At 46.1% G+C, this 24,600-nt stretch overlaps 1 protein-coding gene across 1 annotated transcript in view; it reads right to left on the reverse strand.

Moving 5' to 3' along the window:
- Positions 1–24,600, reverse strand: part of CFAP77 (cilia and flagella associated protein 77) — a 57,370-nt gene that overhangs the window by 11,381 nt on the left and 21,389 nt on the right. Inside the window, exons 2-3 of the mRNA XM_083875547.1 lie at positions 12,327–12,426; positions 11,590–11,806 (exon numbers count right to left, since the gene is read on the reverse strand). Coding sequence (XP_083731673.1) covers positions 11,590–11,806; positions 12,327–12,426 — 317 coding nt within the window. The remainder of the gene's footprint in view (positions 1–11,589; positions 11,807–12,326; positions 12,427–24,600) is intronic.

Below are 24,600 nucleotides of genomic sequence, written 5' to 3' on the forward strand. Positions count from 1 at the left end.
TGGGAAAGGCTTTCTCCTTCTCAGGAAACCTCAAACCCACAACCATTTGCAGTGAGCACACTACAACCTACACACATTTGTGGTAACCTGTGCCAGGGCATTCCCCAGAACTGGCACAATTTCTCTCTTTGCACAACCTTTCACAGGGCAGGTTTTAACAGCTCTGTCTGAGTACTGGTGTGTGCTGGAAGGACCACAAGGCACCACAGGCTGCAGCTCAACTTTAAGCCCTGCTAGAGCTTTAGGAGAGCATTTCCCAGCTGGGACCCAATGGAGAAGCTCTGGCTGGATTCCCCCCAGGGGAAGAACCCCTGAGTGCCAAGTGTGTTTTGCTAAAATAACACTGCTTTTGCTATTAAAATCTCTCTGATGTGGTGCACCAAAGGCTGCAAATGTGCAATGATGGATGGGGTGAGAGGAGTAAGTGCTGTCCTAAGCAGTCTGAACAGGGCTAAAAATGGACCCAATGCAGATGGTCAGGTGTCTGCAGCAGAAAGGGGAGCTGAAATGCTGAGCCCTGGTCTGGTGCCTCAGCTGCACAGAGCAGGTGGATTTGCCCCTTGGAAGAGGATTCCAGGGAGCAAGGAGGAGACAAGCAAAGAGGAGGAGCTGCACATGACCCTGGTTCTAGAAAAAGAGTTAAAAGGCAGTTGCATGTTGGCCAGTGTCCCATTCAGCTGCTCTGAGCTGGCATTAACCTGACCAGCTTGTGGCGAAGTTGCAGCCTGAAATTGTTGAGCCTTTCTCCTTGCAAGTGAGGATCCTTCATCAGCCACCATGGGGGGCAGACCTGGCAGTGGCAGGGACAGTGAATCAGTAATTCCTATGGTTCTGCTGTTATTCCTTTCCCCCAGAAGCAAATGCTTGAAGGGAGTGAAGGACCTCAAGTTTTATTGGTCCTTGTCCTTGTACACCTTGCTGAGGAAGGACTTTCCCCATCTTGGCAGCAGCTGATGACTGTGGAGCTCTCACCTCTAGCTCTCCTCCCACCTGTAGCCTGCAGAGCCCTCAGCTGCAGCTCTGATAGCAGAGCCAGTGCTTTCCCTGCCTGTGCAGACCAACTGCAGGACGCTGGGGACTTGGGGTAGCTGCTGGGCTGCTTCTGGGCCACCACTTCCACCTGTTTCTGCAGAGCCCACGTGCCACAGAGTGAGCTGGTGCTTCGTGGTTTATGGCAGGAGTGGGTCCAGAATTGACAGCTGCCAGCTTTTAGCAGCCTGGAGAATCCTTGATGATCACTGAGGGCGCCAGCAGCCTGTATGCAAATAGTAACTCTTCTGTTTCTTGTTCCTTCACCCCCGTGGTGACTTTTATTACTTAATTATTGCACACCACATGCTTCAAAACAGCCTAATCTATGGTCGTGTTTTCTAATGATACTGGATGTGCAATCCAGCAATATCCATCCCAAGGGGACATTCATATCAGAGGAGACATCTTTCTGCAGGCCTCCTGTTTCATAGATCACATGCTGCAGGGCTTTTCAAGCCTTTGCTTGCAAATCAGCTCTGCTGCTCCAGACTGTTATCTGGAGACACCCAGTGCCAAAGGCAACACTGACATTTACCCTTTGTCCCCTCTTCTTTCCCCTCCTTCCCTTCCAGTTTGGCATTTCATGCTGATCAGAGCTGGGCTAAAGATTTAAAAGGTTAAAAGATGTGGCAAACTAGTGGTCAAGGGTGTTATTATCCGTTTGGGTCTCCAGTCTTGTAGTGTGGTGTAAGTCTTGGTATTCCTGACACGAGTACATGGTGAGTTTGCTCCTGTCCCTTTGCTCTCCAAGGCAGGAGCTTTCCTGGTGTGCAGGAATAGCAGGGTGGGATGCAGGAAAGCACTGGGCCTTTGTGTGTAGTCTTTGATTATTGATTTTTTTTTTTTTTCTGGAAGCTGAATGTGTTTTCACATCTCTATGGAGGTGACTTTAACCATCTCCAGTGGACCAGCCAGTTGGTGACTGATTAGTCCACAGCTGGCTTGTAAGTAAATGCTTGAAAGGACACATTTGGGTTGATGCTCTTCAGAGATCCTTCCCTGCCGTGTGATTAATCGCATTTAAGTCCTGATCCAGCAAAGTATAGAATCATGCCTGGAATGATGCACGCATGAACTGCCTCTCTCAAATTGGTGGGAATGACTCCTGTGCTTGCTTATCCTCGTAAGCCCTGGTGGGGCTGTAGGATGTGAGGCTTCACCTGGCTTTTCCTCCTTTGAGAGAAACCCTGAGAGAGTGGGGAAGAGCAGGGGATATCAGGGAACTCTTTAAGGTGACTGGAGAGATCTCAGTGAGGCGGCTTTTCCTTTGTAGGTCAAAGCCTGATCTCAGCAGAGTGGACAGGGAATTTGGCCCAGTATCGGTGCTGCTTGGCAATGTGACAGCTCCTACTTGCAGCTGGCCTTTGGGAAATGTCCTTTTACCTCAGTGTTACTTAAGGACAGGGATCAATGGCTTGTGTGTTCCCTTTCCTTCTGTCACCCTGCCCAGATGTTGCTGCTGAACAGGGAGGATTTTGCTGTTGCTGTCTGCAGATGCTGCAGGGAGAGCAGGGGAAGCATCCTCTGGAAATGCTCATTGCACATTAAAACTCATCTCATTCAGAGTAACTCAGATCTCCTTGTTTTGGCACAAGCACCCTGCCACAGAAAGGAAAGGCAAAGAAGTTCTGATAGGATGTTACAAATTATTTATAATTGTAGGGGAAAAAATACTCATCTGCTTCCTTTTATAGTCAGATAGTTGGAGCCACTTCTAATGCTGACATTTCCTAAATATTTTAAAATTTATCTGTGCACATTTTCAAAACTATTATCCCTGAAACAGTTCCTGTCTCTTTAATAGAATCTCTCTAATTTACTTTCAAGAGTCAGGGTACAGACCTATTTTCAACTGAAATGACAAGCACCTGCTAACTTGGTTATACAATGTGGAATTCTATTCTAGTCTGTCAGACATCTCCTGGAAAAGAAGCTGCAGCCTCCTAATAGGCTATTTTACTGTGAAAACAGTGTTAAAAAGTATAATAAAGTATTAAAAATATTAAAATAAAACAGTGTAAGCCTTAAATGAGCTACAAACTAGTTAAATCTATTCCATTCAATATGAGCCTTCAGTGCTTTGCAGCTGATACCTCAGAGCTGGGATTTATCTAAAATGAAGGCACCAGGGACATGCAAGAGAAATGGTAATTATAATCTGCAAACATTAGGCTGACACTTTTTTGTGTATGTGTGTATAAATCCTGACAGCTGTGATTTGTGCCTGTGCCAAATAGTGCTCCACCATGCAGGGAAGGGCTCACTTTGTGGCAGGCCATCCTCAGAGCAGCAGCTCATTAAAACTTTGGAGAAGGAGAAGTTGCCGAAAACAGGAAGGCGTCAGAACCATCTGAGAGATTTTTGGTACACGCTTGTTGAAAGGTGTTTGAGAAGAGAGCCTTGGGTCTGACAAACTGGAATTTTAGTACGCCTCCCCGTTCACAGTGGGGCAAAATAATTGGTCATCAGTGACTACTAATTTGGTTTAGTAGCCAGAGGCATTTTTTTTCTTCCCAGAAAATCAATGACAGTGCCGAGGTCTGTTCAACGTGATTCAGCTCAAGACGGGTCCTCATTTAGCTCTTGATGCTTCTTCCACTGGAGACAGCTATTTTGTTAAAATGAAATTAAAATCTATCTATAATACTCAGCTCAGGGAGCCGCGCCCGTCAATGCCATGCTGCTCTCGAGGTTTCAAGATTGTCAGTCTCCCCTCAAACTTATTTTCAAAGGTTTATATATCAGCTGCACTTGGCAAAAGTGGATACAAAGGACTTTGCTCAGGAAGGGGGTTTACACCAGCTTGAAAGGTGCGATCAATTTGATTGCTAAGTTCTGTTGCGAAAGGGTAAAAACTTGACTTGTGAGTGCTTTTTTTCTTGTATAATTCAAAAGGACGTAAATATTTTAGTGCAGACCTCAGCCCATGGGGTTTGTGTGTGGCTCTGCAGCCAGGGCAGTGCTTTTCCTGCTGCTGGTCAGAATGGGCTGGGGCTGGGAGTAGAGGATGGGCACACAGGGAGTGGCTGTTGGGGCTGTGCCCAGAGCATTGCTCTGATCCCAGTGGCAGCTTCCAGGCCCCAGGATGTGGACCTGCACAGTTGCTTGTGCAACAGATCCATCACAGAACGGAATTTGTCCATGCCTGTGACATTAAAATTGTGTTGCTGCACCACTGCCTATGCTGAAACTTTAACCCTTCCTTGAAAGGTTAATGAGGTTTCAGGGGGGTTAGTCCTTGTTGCTGTCCTTCCACCTAAGATGTGCTTTTGCTGCACAGTCAGGATCTGTCTTTGGGGAGACAGCTACAGGGGCACCACTTTTATATTCTTTCCTTGTGTCTTCATGCTGGGAAGGATTTTTCCTGTGATAGAAGTATCCACACAGAATCTCCCCATGGCTCATGGTCAGGCCAGAAGAACCAGCTCCCACCAGCTCAGGTTGGTTTCTTATAGAAACATTAGGGTTGGAAAAGACCTTCAAGAGCGAGTCCAACCTGTTTCTTACTGGGGACCAGTTTGGTCTCCAACACCTCTGGAGTGTGGGGCTCTTTGGGGCAGCTACTACAGGTATTAACTTCAGCAAATAAAGCACAAGCTGGGGTCTGTGATTCTGTGTGTGGCTGTGGGATATCCCCAGTGTTGGCAGCAGCCAGGCATTAGTGAGTGCTCAGGTCCCTCTGCCCTGAAAGGGGGCTGAGAGCACAGGAAAATCCAGGTTATGGCTCCCTTGTAGCGCTGCATTGCCTCCCTCCCTCCCGGGTTACTGATGGGCTGCAGGTAGCAATCTATCTCCCATTAATTTGTCTCCGTGTAGCCCAGCAGGAAGCTGGGCTATGATTACAGCTCTGGCCCTTGTGCGAGAGCCCGCACAGCCCCGGCATCCCCCTGCAAACTGCCGGGCTCTGCCTCGCCTTAATTGTTCCCCTTTGGCCAGTGGACCTGTCTCGTCTAACAAGGGCTGCGAGGAGGGCCGAGGTAATTGAAGCACTTAACCACACTCCCCAGCACTGCCTCCTGCAGTTAATTAGGAAAGAGGACCGCTGGGTTCTTCATTATTTCTTTTAATTGTTTGTGGGTTTTGCATAACAGTGAATGGCAGAAGAGGGATGTGCGGTTAGTGGCGAATCCTTGACTTTGAAATTTGTATAAAAGGTCACTTACAATTTGTTAAGGCTTTCACAAGGGTGAATTCAATTAGCGGCTCGAAGTCCCTGCACATACGTGTGTGGGTGTGTTTGTGAGGCGAGAGAGACCTGGCGAAATGAGCTGGGTGTCAGTCCAAAGGCTCCTCGTTTTCCTAAACAGCTTGTGGAATATACAGTAAAGTTATAGGCCCCTTACAGCTTTATGCTTCTCTAAATAGGTCCTGGCAATAAACCCATGGAGAAGCCCAAAAGATCATTTTTAAATGATCTCCACTTGTCCTCACTTTCTATTAACTATTGAAGAAAATAACAAGAGAAAAATTGGTAGAAAACACTCAGGGACCAATTTTTTTTGAAGTCTTTGGGTTGGCAAAACTCTCAGTTGCAATAGTGGGTCTTCCACCCGTGTGGCAGCTGTGGGATCTGTGCCTCCAAAGCACTGATTACTCTGAATTTCTGAAGCTTCTTTACAATCCTTGTAATTTGAGTGAGGAAATAACAATATAAATTATTTCACTACGGGCAGCCAATGAGGCAGTGGCTTCTTCTAAGTGTCAGAGGATCTGTTATTTTGCTCAGAGGGCTCATATGTATAGAACAGTAAAAAGAATAAAATCCATTGTAAACATGCACTTTAAAAGATTTATCAGATGCTCATAGCTGTACTTAGGAGTACACATGGTTACAAGAGCACCAATTTGCTTTACTATTCCCTCCCAGGCCGAGTGAGATGTTTGCTTGCACTGGTCCTAAAAGCACATATGGAAATGTGTGTCTTGCAGTGAAGATACCAAGCCAGCTCTTAGCCATTAAATAACTGGCTTGACAAGGTGGAATTTGTGTGTTAGCATTGATTTTAAGGTTGGAGATGCCCTTTGGCTGACTTAATTGAAGATTATTTAGGTTTGTCTTCAACACATTTGTCTGCAGTAATCTGCTGTTATCCTCTGAGAAATTCAGGTGGGATGTGATTCTGGGACAGAGCTGTTCTGCCTGGAGGTCCAGATTTATGGCTGAGAGTGAGCATTGCTCAGTCTGCAGCCATCAACAAATGCAAAACATCCCAACGAGTGAAAAACTAAGGAAAAAAAAAACCTCCAATGCTGAGCAGAAGAAATCAAAGAATGAAGTCTTCCCCTTGACCTCCATCTCATGCTTGAATCTCTCTGGCTGAGTGGGAACATGACTTTGTTTGAAAGGAAAGGATGTTGATGAGGGCTGAAAAACTTTGTTTTCACAGAAAAGATTCTGTGGTTCCCCCCCCCCCCCCCCCTCGACCCAGGTTTTCATTGCACAGGCTGAAAAAGCAAAAGTTGGCAAAGAAAAAGGTCCACTTGTGACCTAGAAGTAGCTCTGGATGGTAAAACTTTGGAAGAAATTTTTCAGCCTGCTGTAATCAGTGGAGATAAACACACAGACAACAGCCAGTCCGTATGAGAGTAAATTACTTTCCTATTCAGTGTAAGCCAATTGGTAATAAGGGATCTAAATCTGTTCCTTCAGATCTTTTTTTTCCCCAGCTCCGTGGCTGACATGCAGGACCTGAACCTTATGCCAAACCATGACTTGGTTGTTTATTTTTCTCTTAAACCATCAGCCTGAAGCATTCAGAAACTCTTACAGCAAGCAAATAACCACTCTGGAGGGGAATCAGTATCTTCATGGTGCACTCAGGATTTTTTGAAGGGCGTAACAGGTCCTTCTGCCCAAGCAGATGCTGCAGCCACCGGGGCACGGTGCAGGCGGGCGGGGCTGGGAGCTCTGCAGTAGCGATGTGACCACATACCCAGCCTGGAACGTTTCCAGGAGCAGAAAACTCCTCTTGAAATAGAAATTCTTATCTTAGCAGTGCTAGAATGGTGGCAGAGGCACGAAGTGCCTTTCACTGTGGAATTGGATAGGATGTGTAATTATCCAAGCTGATGGGAGTCCTGTATTTTTTAACTTGGTTGCGTTTCTCTGTCGCCATGAGCCTGACAGTGGTTCCAGTCACTGTATTATATTTTTACAATCTGTTCTGTCAGTCCTCAGTGGGGTTTTTTTTCTTCTGTAAAACTTTTTTTTTCCCCCAAATCTTTAGGATTTTGGTGGCTTTACACTCTCTTTGGCTTCAAATGGTCATGGGTCAGATGCAGACTTGCCATAATATTAAATTTTATTGCCTGTCTAGCTTTTTCTGAGGGGTTCTTTCCAGTAACACTCTCTGCTCTTCAACATTATTTCTTTGACATCTTTGCAGCTGGTCTACATCTAGATTAGCTTTCTTTCCACAGCCATATATTAACAACCTGAAATGTTCTTTAAGCATCTCAAAAATAAACCTATCAGTGGAAATATCTCAGCACCTCTTGGGCAGCTTTCTAAACTTTGTTCTGGCTGTGTGCAAACAGTGCAGACACTTTGGGTGGAAAGGTCATTTGCTAAGCAGAGCATGAACATAGAAATCTCCCTTCTCAGGGAAGGTGAAAGGTTGGGATGATTGCAAATGATACCAATTAAAGAGGAGGTACTGGGTAAGTGATGCCCTTGGCCAAGTGTAACAATTTGAAGAAGAGAGATTGCAGTGACCAAAGGCTTTGGAGAGGTGAGTTTGCTGCAGGAACGTGATGAAAACAGCTGCCAAAGGATTAAGAGCAGTTTTAGAGAATGCAAGGTGGAAATGGAGGCAGGAGATGAAGACAGAAGGAAAATGGGCTGTAAAATTCAGGAAAGGGACAGTTGAAGCGAAGGCAGACAGTGGGGGGGACCCGGCAGGAGCTCTGGGGATGACAGAGTGCCAGGGAAATCCTGCCAGCACACCCAAGGTTAGCCCAACCTCCAGGCCAACTGCCAAGTGCATGGCAGCCCATGGGAGGCAGGGTTATGGCCATGCAGGGCTTGGAGCAGGTACAGGTGCAGAATGGCAGAGGATGGCACGTCTGTGCAGTCCTTGTGTCCAGGAATAGGTTCTGGGGCGTAGCAGGCAGAATTAGGATGCTCACCAAGAGGTGATTGGAAGCTTTTTTTCTCCAAGCAGCCCTGGCAGTGCTGGGCAGTGTGTCCATGCTGAGGGTGCACTCTGCCCTGCTCATCCTGGGGACAGAACTGGTGCTTGGGGTGCCAACTGTGTGCTGGAGTGTTCTGGCTTCAAACTCCTTGTGTGACCTTGCACAGATCAACAGCATCTAAAATCTAGCTGTAGACAGCATGCACATCTTTGTGTTTACTTCTCATTCCAAAAATGATCCTTTAATGTTGGCTGATTTCAGTGCACAGTGAAGCTCAGTCAGAAAAGGTGGTCAGGAGGATCAGTGTAGGTCTGGACAGCTATTGAGGTTTCCAAATGCACCTTGAATAGCAGGCTGTGGTGACACCAGGGAAGATCCTGGAGGTCTTCACAGACCCTCTGTGCCTTTAGCTCTCCAGTATCATCAAACCCAGCCCACTCGGTGCTCTCCAGCCTCCTCCTTGTAAAACAAAGTCATTATTGCATTGTATGGGGGCTGGATACACCTGTGGGGTTTTTCTGAATGAAAATACCTGGGAGGACAGGGGCCCTCAGCAGCTCCGTAATGTGTCGTGCACAGACCACATGGATGGGGTTTAGCTCCTGGAGTGGACTGTCAAAAATGGGAATTTTCCTTGGAAGATGAGCCTGTGGACCTGTGTGTGGTGAGGAGGAGGGCTGGGAGAGGTGAAGCTGAGCCCATGTGCTGTTAGGCCAGTGCCTTCACTCTGTGGACGTGTCCTCTCCTGCAAGGTGTGGTTGCACAAGGCAGCTCTTGTAGAGCATGGAGTGGGGGAGCCTGGCTGGAGGGTGCCCCACGGGGGAGGCTGGGACCCCACCCCAGGCTCGTTACTGCTGACCTTGGCACAAGCACTGCCTGCTGATGGATCGGCTCCGGAGCTGGACAAGCCCCTGGGGAATCACTGCATTATCTGTTATGTCCCATCAGTGCCTCCCCTGACCCCTCCCAGCTCCAAATGCCACAGGCATCAGGGAAGGAATAAATCTCTGTCTGGTACTGAGAGAGAGAAGGGAGAGAGAGCAGGAAAAAGGAGAGATGAAAAATGTCCTTTTTATGACTCTCACAACAAAGCTGGCCACATGATTCGTAGCAAACATTACTCCGGGAAAAGGGAGGGAGAGAATGGGGGGGGAATCAGCAAAAGGCAGCGTTTCTCTCCCCTGGAAGGTGCCCAGGGGGAATTATAGAGGGGTTTGGGTGACCTTTGAAGGTAAATATCCCACGAAAAGAAAAGAAAGAGGCCTCAAAGCTTCAGAAAGCTTGCTGCAGTGTCTGAGGCTGCCTGGTGAAATGCTGCACCCACCGTGAGCAGAAAGCAGAGGCACAAGTGATCTGAGTTGGAGCAGCAGCAGGGCCAGGCAGTGATTATCAAGGCACTAACAGCAACCACAGCTCTTGTGCTTGTTTCTGTTTGGGATGATCCAGGAGAGCTCCAACCTGTGAGTCTAGGGAGAACTGACCCTGGTGTCTCCAGGAGACAGAAGCTTTTAGCAGCACAGCCCAGGGCCTGAGGAGGGGCTGGACACGAGTTACCAGGGCTCCAGAAGCCCCTTGCCCATTACCCAAGACCCCAGCCCCTTCCTGGGACAGCTGCTGAGTTATTTGGGTTCCCAGGGAAGCAGCCCAGCCCCAAGGCTGGCACCAGCTGCAATTCCCACTGTGCAGAGACCTGCTACAGAGCTGTGGGTGCAGACTGGGGAGGGTCTGCACTGGGGTTCTGGGCTGTCCCAGAGCACCACATCATCAGGCAGGGTGTCTCCACCATGGGAAAGCACCTTTGCTCTCTGGCCTCCTCAGCCACCCTGTCAGTGCTGGGGGATGACAGGCAGGAGCTGTTCTTGCTGAAAAACTTCACTGAACCTGAGATGTTGATCAGATCTCTTATTTTTTATAGACATGAGGTGCTTGGAGTTGTGAAAAAAGACCATTTGCCACTGTTTTCTTCTGTCCCAAGACAAGCGTGTGCCTTACTTGGGAGCACCTTCTCAGGTGGCAGCACTGAGATCACAGTCAAACAGGGCTTAGAGTCCAAACCCAACTGAAATCCATCGACAACCACGTCATTTTTAGGAAGATGGGTCTTGCTGAACCTGGTGTGCTGTGACCAGGGACCAGCTTGTCCCAGAAATGCTCATCAAAACTGATCTCTTGTCAGTCATAGGAAAGTGTGTTAAACTCCCACTTTTACCAAAATGGCTGTAACAACTCCTTGATAATCCCAGTAATTTGGTTTTATCTATTACATGCTTTTAAAGTAAACGGATAAATACAATCAGTCTGCATAAAAGGTAGCTATTAAGGCACAGGCAAGTTGTACAAATAATAACTTTCAATCAAAAGCCCTTTCTCACTACTTCTGCCATTGTAGGGTCTGCAGATTCTCCTTAAAACTTTTGAAGCATGCTCGGGGTTCTTACAGGCAGCCATTTAACCTCCGTTTATGAAGAAATAAAGCAAAATTGATGTTGATTTTGGCCGGCATTGGGGGATACTTTTGCAACATAAAAGCCCTTTTGCCTGCAATTTGCAGAGCAGCCCTGTCACATCGGTGAGGGCTGATACTGATAAAGATAAAGCTTTATAGCTGGGGCATTTGCAGCTAACAGCAAGCTAATGCTACATTTTCATTTTGATGCAATTAATGTTAATGTCTGCTACGAAAATTGTCATTAAATACCATTTTAAAATCCATTCAATTTGCATATGCAAAGCCCATTTACTATCATGTAAAATACACGGTGCCGTTCATCATGTCTTTTCTCTAGAATTTGTAGCTGTTATTTTGCTGGTAGTGATTATTATCTGGCTCTTAAAATAAAACCTAATGTCTGGTCCAGACCTTCACAGAGCAAGAAACCCCTCTGGGCTCCAGCAGTAGCAGGATTTTCAGAGGCTTTGAGCACTGGTTTGTGCTGGAGTTACACTGGCAGGGAGAAGCTTCTTTGCCTCTGTCCTGCTCTACTCCCAATTTCTGCCCAGTGCGGGGCAATGAACTAAGTGGGAGAGAGTAGAATAAAGAAATTGAACTGCTCTTTAACTCTACCAAAGTATTTCAACCAGTGCAGACAGGTAGAAATGCTGTTGCTCTGATTTTCTGACCTTGGGATGCCAATTTTCTGGCTGACAGCTCTTGATATTCCTTTAGATTAAAGGGTTGGCATTGAAGATATTTTTAAGAGGTTTCAAGCCCTTAATACCACAGGTGAAATGAGGCTGTGTTGTGGCAGGTATGTTAGATTCAGGTAGTTGATTATCTGACAGAAGTGTCATCAGACACAGATGTGATGCTGTGACTCAGCACATCCAGGTTCAGGATACTTCTGTTTTGGGGACTGTGGTAGCAGAGACTGGGGATGGATGTCGGTGTGAGGGTAGGAAAGGATAATTTCATTCAAATCTTACCGTGATGGCCTGCCAAAAGTCATGCCTGGAGGTGCCTTGCCTCCATATCTGAGTATCCCCTTGTCTATCTGGCGGATGTCCTTGAACTTGTAGTACAGAGCAAAGTCCCGGGGTTTGGTGCAGCCTTCAGTCACAGCCCCACGGCTCATGGCCACAAAGTCTAGGGGCATGACCCTCTTACGAGGCTTGGCCTTCACTGAATCCCAGTGGCCTATGGCTGGAGATGGGAGGAAATAGAGAAAAAGAGGAGGCGTGTTGGTTAGCTCCTGTTTGGGAAAGCAGATTGGTGTGTGTGCACTGTGTATGGGGGTCTTGTGTGGCTAAGGTTCCTTTTGGGAACTTCATATCCTGTCCCACTGCATTCCATATCCCATCTGAACTGGGTGTCTTCTCACCCTCTACCCTGGCTTGCTCAGGATGTCTGATTTTACAAGGAAATTATCCCTGAGAGCACAAAGTAGGAGCCCTGATAAAGTTATGACTGTGCCCAGGTATATCATCCTTTGCAGGTGCACCCTCTGTTTGGGTTCTGTGTGAGCCTCTTAAAGTTTCCAGTGTTACAAAGAAACTTCACTGCTCACCAAACAATTGGGGTGATATTAATGTAAGTGAGTCAGTGTTGGAGTTCTGCACTTCCGGCTTGATGAGAAGTCCTGAAGAGCTGTGGGAAAGAGAAGAGACTTCCTACTAGCATTAGGACTTTGTTACAGGTCTGTGTTTTAGGGGCAGTGTCCTACCTTCTGCGACTCCTCCATCTCTCCTGTGCATGTACATCCCATAGGTAAAATCAGGGCCTGGCAGGGGGTAGCAGTTTCTCTTGGGCTTCCCCAGTTCTGGCTGCAGAAAAGGGAATAGTGAAGCATATAGAGCATTAGTAGAGAAGCATAAAGACCTTTTCTGATAAGATAAAGCCCCTGAAAACAGAAGTTTGTAACAGAAGACGGCCACAAGTAGCAGGAGTGTCCATTTGGCAAGGGTTTGAATCCCACTGCACAAGTGAGTGTCACAGTGCAAAAAGGAGCTGAATTTCACACAAGTCTGGTTTTGAGTTATAAAGAGATCTAGCCTTGCTGGAAATAGGGATCCTGACTCAATAGGTATGGACTTGAAGTCTTCTTGTTTGGTTAATCTCTTCTTTGGTGAGCATGCCCAGCTGTGGTGTCTGCTGGGGAGACAGCAGCTAGTCTTAACTTCACTTTGAGTTATTTCCTTTCCAAGTTGTGCATCCTCCCAGAAAACTGACAAAAACTTCCCCAGGCACAATCACATGGCGGCTCCTGCCTGGGAATAATCAAGACACAAGGCATGTTGCTGGAGGAGGAGAAGAAGGGGAATGGAGAAGGGAGAGCAGAGCCTGGGGTTTATAGCACAGAAAACAACTTCAGCTCAGTAACATGATTTCTATTTAGTTTTCAAAAGAACTCTTTCTCAGCTCATGTGTGTCCCAGCCTGGTGGTGTCTGTGGGATTAACTGACCTCCTCTCACCCTTTTGTCTCCACCCTCCCATCTCCATGGTGAAGTCACTGCAGGATGTATCTTGAAACCTCATTGCTGCTTGAAAGGGAGGCAGCAGAGGAAGGAAGGGGAGAGAGCCTGGCACAGGGAAAGCTGGAGCAGAGTACCCAGGAGCCCTGAGGGCAGGATGTGGGTGGTTTGGGACAGGTTATTTTCCATGGGAAGGGTGTTAGAAGAGCTGGGGTGTTGTAGGTGTTGGCAGGTCTTGCTGGGAGAATGAAAGTGCTTCTGGTGCTTCTCATGGGTGAACTACTGAACGCCGACATTGAGAGCCATTATCACACTGCAGAGTGAACACTCTGGGTCAGGAGCTGCTGAATCAAATGCAGCCCTTTTTGCAGAGACACAGTGAAAAAGAAACTGCAAATGAACCACCTCCAGCTTGGCACCATGGCAGGCTGAGACTGTGCAGGTTGATAAGGGACCCAGCTCACTGGAGCTGCTTGTATAGGAGCATCATCCACACCAAAATTTTCCTTTTACTCCCAGTCAGCGCCATGCAAATCCTGGCCAGGGCCTCAGAGCAACCCTTGTACACTGCCAGCATGGTGGCTGCTTTCCAATGTGCATCACCCTCAGCTCAGGCAAGACTCTCACTGAGCCAGTTTTGCGTGGAGAGTGAGGGTTAATAACCCCTGTCCAGACTAGGTACCTTTCCTGAGGTCTGTAAAATGTGCTTGTAATTCCTCAAACTTTTACACTTTTGACACCCTAAAGGAGGTGTGGCATTTCCATGCTCTCAGGAGCACAAGTTCACCAGAAGATGAGTTTTAGGGACCTGCCCTGTGTGAAACTACAGATCCTTTGTTGCAAACAGCCCCTTTTGAAAACCATCGACTCAGTGAAGTGGCTGCATTTCCCCACCTGCCTCCTGTGAGCCTCTAGGACAGGGAGGGACTGTCCCCTGTGCAGCATTGAGCAGGAGGGTGCTGAGTGGGGTTTTAGTGCCACCAGGGCTGCGGTGCCACCCAGCAGTGACAAATCATACGTGCACTCTGTGTGTGCTGGGAGCTCGTGCAAAGCGCCCAAACTGCTGCCAGCCATGATAAAGGAGCTTTCAGTGCTGATCTATTCCTCCTGTATTTACAGCTATTTTTAGATTAGTTGTCACTGGCGTACAAGGGAAATGGTGTAATGTTCCTCAGATGTGTGAGAAAGGGCGTTTTCCTGGGATCATGGTCTGATAACGGATCAGGGAAGTGAGGTCAGAAATCTGCTTTGGTGGGAAAGGTGTGTCAGATGGGAGAAAAATCACTAGGAAACTGCAGGAAAGGAGAGAAGTTTGTAACCTGTGGCAAAGCTGCTTCCAGACCCTCTAGTGCATAACTCTGTAGAACAGAAGAAATTATGGGATTTAAAGAGTCCCTTCTGCAGAGCACCTGAAGTTAACACAGTTGGGTGTTTACTCCATCACAAAATGAGTGCATGCTGTTTCCTTTTATGATCAGGTGGCATTTTACAGTCACTTTGCACTGAATAAATAAAGCTGAAGGTGCTGGATAATTAATTAAAAAAAAATCTGGTCCAATATGTTGAACATGGAGAGAATCTGTGCCTGAAGAAAAATCAACGAACTCAGAGGATTCTGGTTGCCTGCCAACATCTTTTACAAAAGAAAAGAAGGGGAAGGATGTAGCAGGAATGAATCTTGCTCAGTGTAATCCAAGATTACAGCCTTTTCCATTCATAAATTAGCAAAATGCTGTTTCCAGCTCATGGGCTGGTTTCATTTGTTTGTCCTGGGGCATTATAGGTGTGCTCTGTCATAAAGCAGTGGGGAAACTGAGCCAAAGTTGATGCAGGTCTTTTTTATTCCTTTCTCCCCCAGTTCCAGCACCGTTCCCTGTGTTCAGGTTTAGCCTGTCACAAAGCTGCTTGGCTGGAATACAGATCTGTCTGACAGCTGTGCCCATCAGCAGACAACTTCATTAAACCTCATTAAGATGTCATTTCTCTGCCTTATTTCCCACCTCTTGGCTCTAATTAAAACCGTCTCTCTCTGCATCCCAGGCGGTCCTAATTTTCTCTGGGTACCTTCTGCAAGTTTTCTCCCTTTATGACCTCAGTGAGGAAAATCCAGCATCCTAAATGCTGTTTATCCAGCCAGTTTGGAAAAGACAGCTCTAGACCTTTTCCTGAATCGTTCCCAGAGCACCCAGCAGAGATCAACATCTCTCAGGGCTACGAGAGATGTGCAATGAGGCTGAGATGTGCAATGAGGCTTTGTTTGCTCTCCCAAACTGTCTTTAAGGGCTTGGCTGATGCATCCTTTCCTTTTAGACATGATAATTTCCCTGTCTGAACCAGGTGGGTCTGGGCTGGGGTTGGAGGGTACCATGCTCCCACTGGTCATGGTGTAGTGCTGGGGGTCTTTGATCAGTGGGGATACCTTGGTTGGCTGAAAAATGAGTGCTGTTGGGTGTAGTGAGTTATCTCCAGCCTTTGCCAAGTAGTTTCTGATCTGTGCGGCCCTGGGCTTGAGCCTTGGATTTGTATTTGAGTGTTGGAAAATGTTTGCTGTGAAAGAAGAGGAAGACTCTGAAAGGGGTCTGTTTCTAGAGGTGGAGGCATTGCAAAGGTTTAAGGAGGTGCAAAATTTTTAAGGATTCCAGGTTTTGTTGCAAGACTTATTTGTGTTCAATCCCCTGGTGTTCATGGCCCAGCAACACACATTGAATCAATTTTCTAAAGACAACTGAGAGAGGTGGGAGACGTGTCCACGCAGAGAGGTCCAGAAAGAGGCTGAGATGTGGATTTTTAATCCCTGCCTTTGCAGCCTTTCCCTGGGAGGGGATGCTGGGAAAATCCATGAATCCTCTGTGCTCCGACTCAGCCGGGGCTGCCCCATCCCCTCCCCTCTGGCTCTGCCCTGTGGACACCTGCAAACTCTGTGCCGGTACATTTTCAGCCTGCCAGGCCCTGCCTCCTTCCTACCTTCTGTTCCCCTTTTCATGACACCCCCTTGTACAGTAAAGCCTCCCATCACGCTGCCATTACTATTATTATTGCAGATTTACTGCACTTGCAGAGTGAAGTGATTGCAGTGACAAGGCCCAGCATTTTTCCCTCCTTCCCCCCGCGACAGCTTGAAATCAAGCCCTTCATTTGCATTTACATGATCTTGCTGTGCAGCTTATGAGATCGGGAGATTTATTTGCTACTTAGCTTGATGTTTGATTACACTCTAAGAAGGCAGTGAGCTACAAAGTGCAGGGATACATCAGAACTCAGCTACTGAAAGCCTCTGGGGGACAGTAACTCAACATCAGGTTTAGGTAGATGAGAAAGGGAATGTTCAGTGTTTTGAGAAAGGCAAATTTGATGAGATTTTTTTTTAAAGGTGGAAGGAAAAACTTTCTCACAAAAAAAAAAAAAAAAAAAAAAAGACAAAAAGAAAACAAGACTGTTGTTACAAAAACACACCTGAAAAATCTGGGTTTGTTAGTGCAGAAGAAATCCTAGCAGGAGCTGGTGGCTGCTGGGCTGCCTGGCACCAACTGCTTGTAACTTCCACTCCCAAGTAGATTATTAATAATAAGTTGGCAGTCGTCTTCGAAGCTTTTCATAAGCATTAAAGGTCAAAGCCAAAGGAAGCTTTGCTTGATGGACCACCACAAGAACTGTCCCTGATTTATTAAGCTTCAAAACATGCCACTGAGCATTAATGCTCTGTAATAAAGGGGAAACTGAGGCAGGGAATCAGTGTGCCCATGTAGGACAGCAAAGGGAATGAAGTTTGGACTGGGGAGGGAAGAGAGTGAGACCAAATCATTCTAGTCATCTATAACAGTGTAAGAATCTCTCTTTTCAGAGAAAAGGGTGATGGTTGGGCAAACTGCTGCCCTTGGAGTCAGAAACAGCAAAACTCAAGGATCTTGCTGTGAGTTTAACTCCTTTCATTATAAATACTCCAGACAGGGCAGCCACACTGCTAACCCAGAGTACATCTACAAGTGCAATCTCCACTAACCTGTGCTCCTGACTGACCTGCCCTGGGAGCTGCAGCCTTATTAGACACCAATCTTTGAGTGTCAGGTGTGGATTTGAACGATTTTCCCCTCTAAAGCCACATTTTGTGTAAGGCCAGCAGCAGAGGCGTCCCCCTCGCTGGGTTAGAGAGGGCAATGAGAGAAGGCAGACAGCACTTCCAGCCCAGGCTCTCCCTACACAACCCCTGGCACCAGCCCCTTGCCATTTTCCTTCTCCCAACAGGGCTGGAACACCAACAAGCCAGGGCCACACACAGAGAGCCCAACACAGAAACTCCAGCCCAGGGAAGCACCCACTGTCTGATAGAGTCACTGCACATTCCGACTGTTTGCACTTAGGTTTTCGTCTTGAAAATTGCCATGAGATATGCTATTACAATTATTCATTAAAGACTTAAGAAAGAGTATACCCCATTACATAAAAGACTCCAGCGATGATCTTTATCCAACTTGTAAAATGGGCAGACTTGATGCGACTGAATAATTTTCCTCTCATCTGCACAAAATCATGAATGCAAGTCAGACTTTGAACCTGAAGTGAACACTGCGAGACCAGCTTATAATTACCAAAACTGAAAAAAAGAACAGCGTTTTCTAATGAATGACAAGCCACTAGGTGGAAATCTAATTTGGTCTAATTAAGCAGCCTTTGTGAGGATTTGTCTTTAGATGAAAAGAGGGAGCCAAAGAGATCTAAATGCAAATGAACTCTATCATTTTGGCTTTAAAGGGCCAGGCAGATATGAGAGCATTTGTGTATACAATACTTGCATTTGTCTTCATGGGTGTATTCACCTTCTAGTTTTCCATTGAAAAATCCTGTTTGCCCCAAAATTCTGAGACTCTGAATATTAGTCACTCTTTATGGAGTTAGTAGATAATGTGCTGTTGGAGGGACAATTTTTGCAGTAGGGCATTGCAACTGTTAAAACTGCCTTTCTCTGTAACAAGACTGCTTCTTTCTGCTGTTTGAAAATGGCTTTAGAAAAAAAAATAAAAAGGATGTTTTTTTGCTAAGGAGTCAGATCCCAGGTCTGCCACTGTCAATGTGTGGCACCGTATAACTCTCAGGTCTTCGGGGGCACCTGCTGGACCCTGAGCTCCTCCTCGGCGCCTCCGTGTCAGGATGAATTACTTCAGCATTGATAAATCACCAACACCTTGCCCAGTTGTGCTATTTCTGCTGATTCTGCCGACAGTCTCCACGCTGGGAGCAGCCAGCCCAGGTACAGCCCCAAAGGCTGAGACTCACCGAGGTGTTTGACTGTAATTGAGATGGAAATATTGAAAACGATCTTCTCCTGCTCTATTAAATCTGCTCCTGACTTTAAGATAAATTTGTGTCTGTGTAAGGTTTTTGTGCCAGCGCTGAAGGTCAAAGAAGCACATGTGTTTCTGTAGAGGGTGTCACAGCTTGTGAAGTTCACATCAGCCCTTGCCTGCTCTCAGCCCTGAGGAAGAAACGTGGGCTGTAGTCAGAAGACAAAGCCCTTGGCAGGAGGGACAGGTTATTCAGGCTAAATGAATGTGCAGGTTACAGCTGCTGCTGAGTGAGGTCTTACCTGTGCCTGATTTTTCTTGAGCTACAACCACCATTCACCTCTAAGAGATGGAATGAGCCTGGCATAGATTTGAGGACATGTAGGGACAATGGCAAGGAGGTTTGAGACAGCATGGGGTGGTCCTGGAGCAGCTGGATGGAGAAGGACTTCTCTGAGTCCTTGCCCTCCCTACAAGCAACATCAGTGGGAAAATAGAGGCATGGATGGACAGATCAGTGTGGGAAAATCAGGAAAATAATTCTGTCTTTGATGTGGCAGCAGTTTTGGAAGCTCAGGGTATAATGTGGGCAGAATAACATGCAGCACCTTGGCAAAAAAAAAAAAAAAAAAAAAAAAAAAAAAAAAAAAAAAAAAAAAAAAAAAAAAAAAGTAATTTTACCATCATTGCTGTTGATTTCCCAGAGAAAAATGGGGCCAGAGAGGAGCTGGAACGGGCGTAGTGGGGTTGTCATTTCCCCGAGAACCACAGCCCTGCTGTGCTGCAAACCCTGAAGTCAAATTCTGCCAGGGAATGCTGTTGCTCAGTGACTGCTTTCAGTGAGGAAACAGAGGTTTAGCTGAGAGAAGGGTGTGGGCTACTTGAGAATGAGAGAACATTCTCTAATTGTTAAATAGAATGGACAATGGCTTTGTTTTTTGGTTTGGTTTTTCTATTTTTTTTAAGGTTCTGTCCCCTTTCAGCAGTTATGACCTTTTCTTTGTGTTTCATCCGTAATAATATCTGTTCTTTGAACCTCCCCATCTGCTACTTCAAGAAAAATCCCTTTATGCTCTCAAGGCCAGATGTTGGCCCAGATTATGTCCAGAGCAACTCAGCTCAGTGAAGCTGCTGCTTACACCATGTAACTCCCTGCTGCTGCTCCAACTTCATGCAGGTAGTTTTTATTTCACTCCCCTGCTTTTATTTGAGTGCAATAGAACATGCTAAGCTAAGTGCTGCCAGTATAACCTTCATATAAGTCACACTGACATTAAAGGAGTTGAATTCAAGTGAGAATTTGACTGTGGGCCTTTCAGAGCAGACTGGATATGACATTTCCTGTATAGTAAAATAGTTCCCCAGCAGCACAGACCTCTGATTCTTAGGCCATATTAAATTCCTGGCTGCAAATGAGATACTGGCTGCCTTGAGAGCTACCTGTTATTTCACAGCAGAATTTGTCTGAAGTCAATACACTTGTGGTACCTCCTAGAAGAAAATTCAAATATTTTAGGTGAGGAGGCAACTTGTTAAATTCAGGCGAACCTTTGGTTCAGGAATCTCTCTGCTTTCACTCAAGGAGAAACTCTAATCTCTGATCAAAGATGCAGGAACTTTCCAACTTCAGTCACCTCATGTGCAGAATAATCTCCATTTTCATTAGAGAATAGATAAAGTTTTTGCTGTTAAAAAAGGATGCTGTTTCTTTAATGTAATAAAACCTCAGCAGGACAGAACGTCTTTACTAGACTATCCCTCACTATTCCCACAAGAAATCAAATATAATCCTATTTAAGAAGCTTTAAATAATTTTGAGCTTTCATATTGACTTATTAAAATGCAGCTTAAAAATGCCTTCCTTGCAATCCCTTTACAAGGGTCAGGGATATAAAATTTGAAGAAATATGATTAGTAGATCAGTTGGAAAGATATGCAGCAGGTTCCAATTTTATTATTTAAAATGCCCTTTAGGAAGAAAAGGTGGTTTTGTAAAAAAAGTGGCACCATCTCCCTGAAGGAATCCAGTCCTGGGGCTTCCAGTCCTGTCTCCTGCATTTAGAATTCAAGACTTCTGCCAGGTTTTTCTTAGACCTGAAGAGCCCTTGCAGCTGGGACAGAAGGGCTGGTTTCTGTGTGCTCGTAGTCCAGAGAAATTGAGGCTTATCAGGCTCAGGCACAGAATAAGCCAGGAGCACCTGTGGCCATTCCTGCCTGGCTCAGAAGACAAAGTGATAACAGAGATGCAAATATACTCCAGAGGACAGAGCCACTTCAGGGCTGAGCACAGGTACAGTTTGGCCCCCAGAGCCTTTCTTTTAGCACCTGGAAACTTGGAGAGATGAAGAGCTGTAAACTTTCAGATGTTGGTTGGAGTGGGATCAGTCTCTTTTTCACTTTCTAAACACTACGTGTTGGAATAGCAAATTATAGGATGAAACAAGGCTCCTGCTGTGCTGACTCAAACTCTCTGCAGGGTGAACTGTGTCTCGAAGCAGCAGCTGCAGACTCCACCTGAATCCTGAGGGGTCCAGGCAAAAATCTTCTTCCAGCAGATTTCAGTCCAGTAGCCCATGTTCATTCCTGTCGAGTTCAGAGGAAGTGCAGTTCCCCTGGGATCAGCAGGGTTGTAGGGATGTAAATGATGAGACAATTTGACCCCCGCTCTTGAAGAATATTAAATACAGCGGCCACTCACATCATGCTGTCAGTTGGGCACAACTCCCATTAAGCACCGAGGGCCTTGTGCTGATGCAAGAACCTGCCTGAATCATTTGCTCTGTCCTACAGCAAAATGTATTCAACCAGCTGAAATGTGACTGCAAAACCCGGGGAGCAAAATCACACCCTGCCCATTACACTTACAGCCAGCTGCTGTGAAATCCTAATGTGTCAGGCTTTCTCCAGGAAATAAGGTAACTAATAACTTTACTCCTGCCTAAGGCTGGACTTTGGTCAAGGTTGTCAAGACTGCTATGATTTTCCAGTGTTTTTGAAAAAAATATCCATGATTTTGACATTTTGTGTGTGTGTGAGCAAGCAGGGAGCTGTGAGAGCTGAACTTCCCTGAGCTGCTCAACCTTGGGTGCTCTGCAAGACAAACACCAAAGGGTCCTGAGCCTGCTGGTGCCTGTTTGCAGCTCCTGAGGAGCTCAGTGGCAGTTAAATAGGGTGGACTCCTGCCCAGAGTTTTCTCCTGTGGCAGAAAAAGCAGCAGTGACACCAAAGTCAAGACCAGCAAGCACTGGAGAGAGCCTTAATCCTCCAAGGAGCTGTCATGAGGTTTTTCATTGCCCTGTCTTCGTAATTTTCTACATTTAGGACAATAATTTCTACATTTAGGACAAGCCAGTAATAAACTGGCTGAAGTAGCAGTGGGGGATTGCTGCCAATGTTTAAAAGCTCTTGTTGCCTATAGGTTGATCTTATAAATGGTGCTAAAAACATGGCAGAAGTTAAGTGGCTTACAAATGAATACTTGCTTTTTTCACTTCATTATATAGACAGAAATATATATATATTTCTAGAATTCCCCATAATTCTACAGCTGACTCTCTCATTGCTTTCCCCACCAAATTTTCTCAATACGATTCCAGTTCTGCTTTGTTCTGCTGTTTTTCTCTCCAGTCCCATACTTTTTTTATTTAAAAGGCTAGAACAGAAGGGGTTGGGTACTGCTCAGGTATGACATACATGAGCAGCCCAATTGCTTTCAAAGGGGCAACCTTCTGAGGCAACCAAGAGTTGGCTCAAAAAAGTCACTTCCTAATTGCATCATATTTGCTAAATCAGACGGTTTATGTGCTTAGGAATTCTCCATGTTCCCTTCGTGTTCAGCCATTACAAAAGGCTTCTGCTCTGCTGGAGTTCTGACCCATATTTTCCCTGCTGCAGTCCAAATTTGGTTGCTAAAACGTAAAAGGGGGAAAAAAAATCTCTGCCTCATCACATCTCTCTCAACCCCTGTTCAGCTGCTGTGGTATTTTCCTTCATTATGCTGCTGCCTCAGACAGTAAACCTCTCTAATTTCCTACATCGCAGCTATTTATTTAAATGCTAACTCGCATTATGAAGTGATAATCCACAAGCGCAGGAGATAATTTATGAAGCATTTAAATTAAGAGGAGTAGCTAATTGGGAGCATGTGTCTTATAAGCCTTGCTAACACCAGAAAACTACAAATTAGGGAGAAAATGGAAGATATTTTTATCTTGCTTTTTTCTTTTGTAATGCACTGAGGAAAAATATTACCATACATCACACAAACACTGCTGCTCACAGAAGTCTTATGTTGTTGGCTTCGTAGTTACTCGAACACACAATGCTCTCGTTATTACAAATTCCTCATTATAACACACAAAATCATCTCTGCTCTCAGAGAAGGTGGAACAAGGTGGGGTTTTCTCCAAATAAAGAGGAATAAATTTTCCAGGAAAGGTCCCCTTCTCAGCTGCATGCATTAAATTAAAAGAGCAAAGACTCCCTTGTTATATAGCAATGTTAAAGTGCATTTAATTTAGGACTGCATCATGCTGTAAGAGTTTTATAGGTTTTGTTGAAGTGGGAATGGGCATAAATGGCTGTGAATCAGGGAAAAGCAAATGTGCTGTGGCTGCAGGGCTGAGGGAAGGTATTTTGGGTTCTCTGTTCAGATTTTTGACACCGAAGTCACAAACTTTGTTTTCACTGCAGCTTTGCCGTGGTTTATTCATTAAAAAACTAATATTGACCTGAATCTGAATAGTAGTGTGCCCCATGCTGTGTAATTCCCAAGATCCAGCTGTATAATAGAGATGGCTCACTAAATGCTGCTGGGATGGGCTGAAGGGAAAGGAGGACACCCAGGCCAAGACAACAGCATTGGGGCAGGTGATAGTTAGCCCAATTTGAAGGTCACAATCCTGCACCAGATTCCCTGGGAGGCTGTTGCCTCAGCAGGGAGGTGCAAGGCTGGGTGTCCTCAGGAGGCAGCTGCTTTTGTCTGTAAGTGCCCCTTTGGTGGGGTTTTTTGGGGGGTTGGTGCTTTGATCAGAGGAAACATCTGGGATATTCTCCCATAGGAGCCAGAGGGTTTCTCTGCACTCCCCAAAGAGTATCCCGGGCACCCAGAGGATTGCATGCACACAGTTCAGAGGGAACTCATGGCATGTGGAGCCTGAGGCTGACAGTAAGGGCCACCTTAACACAGAGCCCTCTGCCAGCCTTCAGCAGCCACTTTAGTTTTCAGTGCAGCTGAGCGAGATCTTTAGTTAGGATCCTCCTTTACCCAGCAACCAATTCTTGTGGCTCCCTTGTGTGGCTGCTGGAGACAGATTTGCTGTTAGAGTGAAATATTGTGTGCACACCCTGCCTGGCAGGGTGCTTGGGAACCACAACGACATCCTTGGACAGAGGATGCTCTGACAGTGTGTGTGTGTGTGAGTCCAACCCCTCTGCATATGTGTGCACTGCATGTCTAGAAAATACCTGCCTCTAATCTCTGCATTCCTGTTTTTGCTCTTACAAATCTCCCTTTCTGTATATCCTGTCAGCAAACAGTCAGCAAACAGGCTCTGGCATTATTGGAGTTGCTCCTCAATTCGAAGGAAACCATAAATCTGAAACTTCAATCATATCTTTATGATCATTCAGCAAACAGAGATGGAGGATTTATTCAACATGGGATAGCAAAGGGGAAACTGCAGGGGGTTATTGCAGGAGATATTGGTTTAGCTAAGGCAGAACTGCTCCCTCGGGCCTCTCTAGGGCTGAGCCAATGAACAATGGCACCAATGACAATAACAAGGCAATTATGGGGAAGAGGGTGAGGAGGGGGTAATGCTTTGTTAAAGATAGAAGTAAGATTCCAGCATGGTGTCTCTTTTGTGTGCTTTCGGAACTAAAGCATGGTGTGTCTGCCCGGAGTGGTCTTATTAGGAGCTGGTGATCCTAAAAACACAGCAAGTGCTTCAAAGTGCCTGTGGCTTGCATGTGACTGTGCTGCTCTTAGGAAGTTATGATGATTTCCTCCCTAATTAAATAGGTCTGGCAGTGGGTTCCCCTAATCCATGCTGCACTCCAGGGCAGGAGATAAGCATAGAAACCCCTGCTGACGAAGGCTTGTCTCTCTGGCTGTGTGATGATGTTGGGTCTTCTGCATTTAGAGCTAACCCTTACTTACAGGAGAGGATTCAGGGGATGTCTCCTTGCTAGATAGATGCTCAGACCTTCACCCAGGTTGGCCACAATGTTATGCCACAAACACTA

Source organism: Zosterops lateralis, assembly GCF_965231275.1.
Source record: "Zosterops lateralis genome assembly, chromosome: 20".
Classification (NCBI taxonomy): domain Eukaryota; kingdom Metazoa; phylum Chordata; class Aves; order Passeriformes; family Zosteropidae; genus Zosterops; species Zosterops lateralis.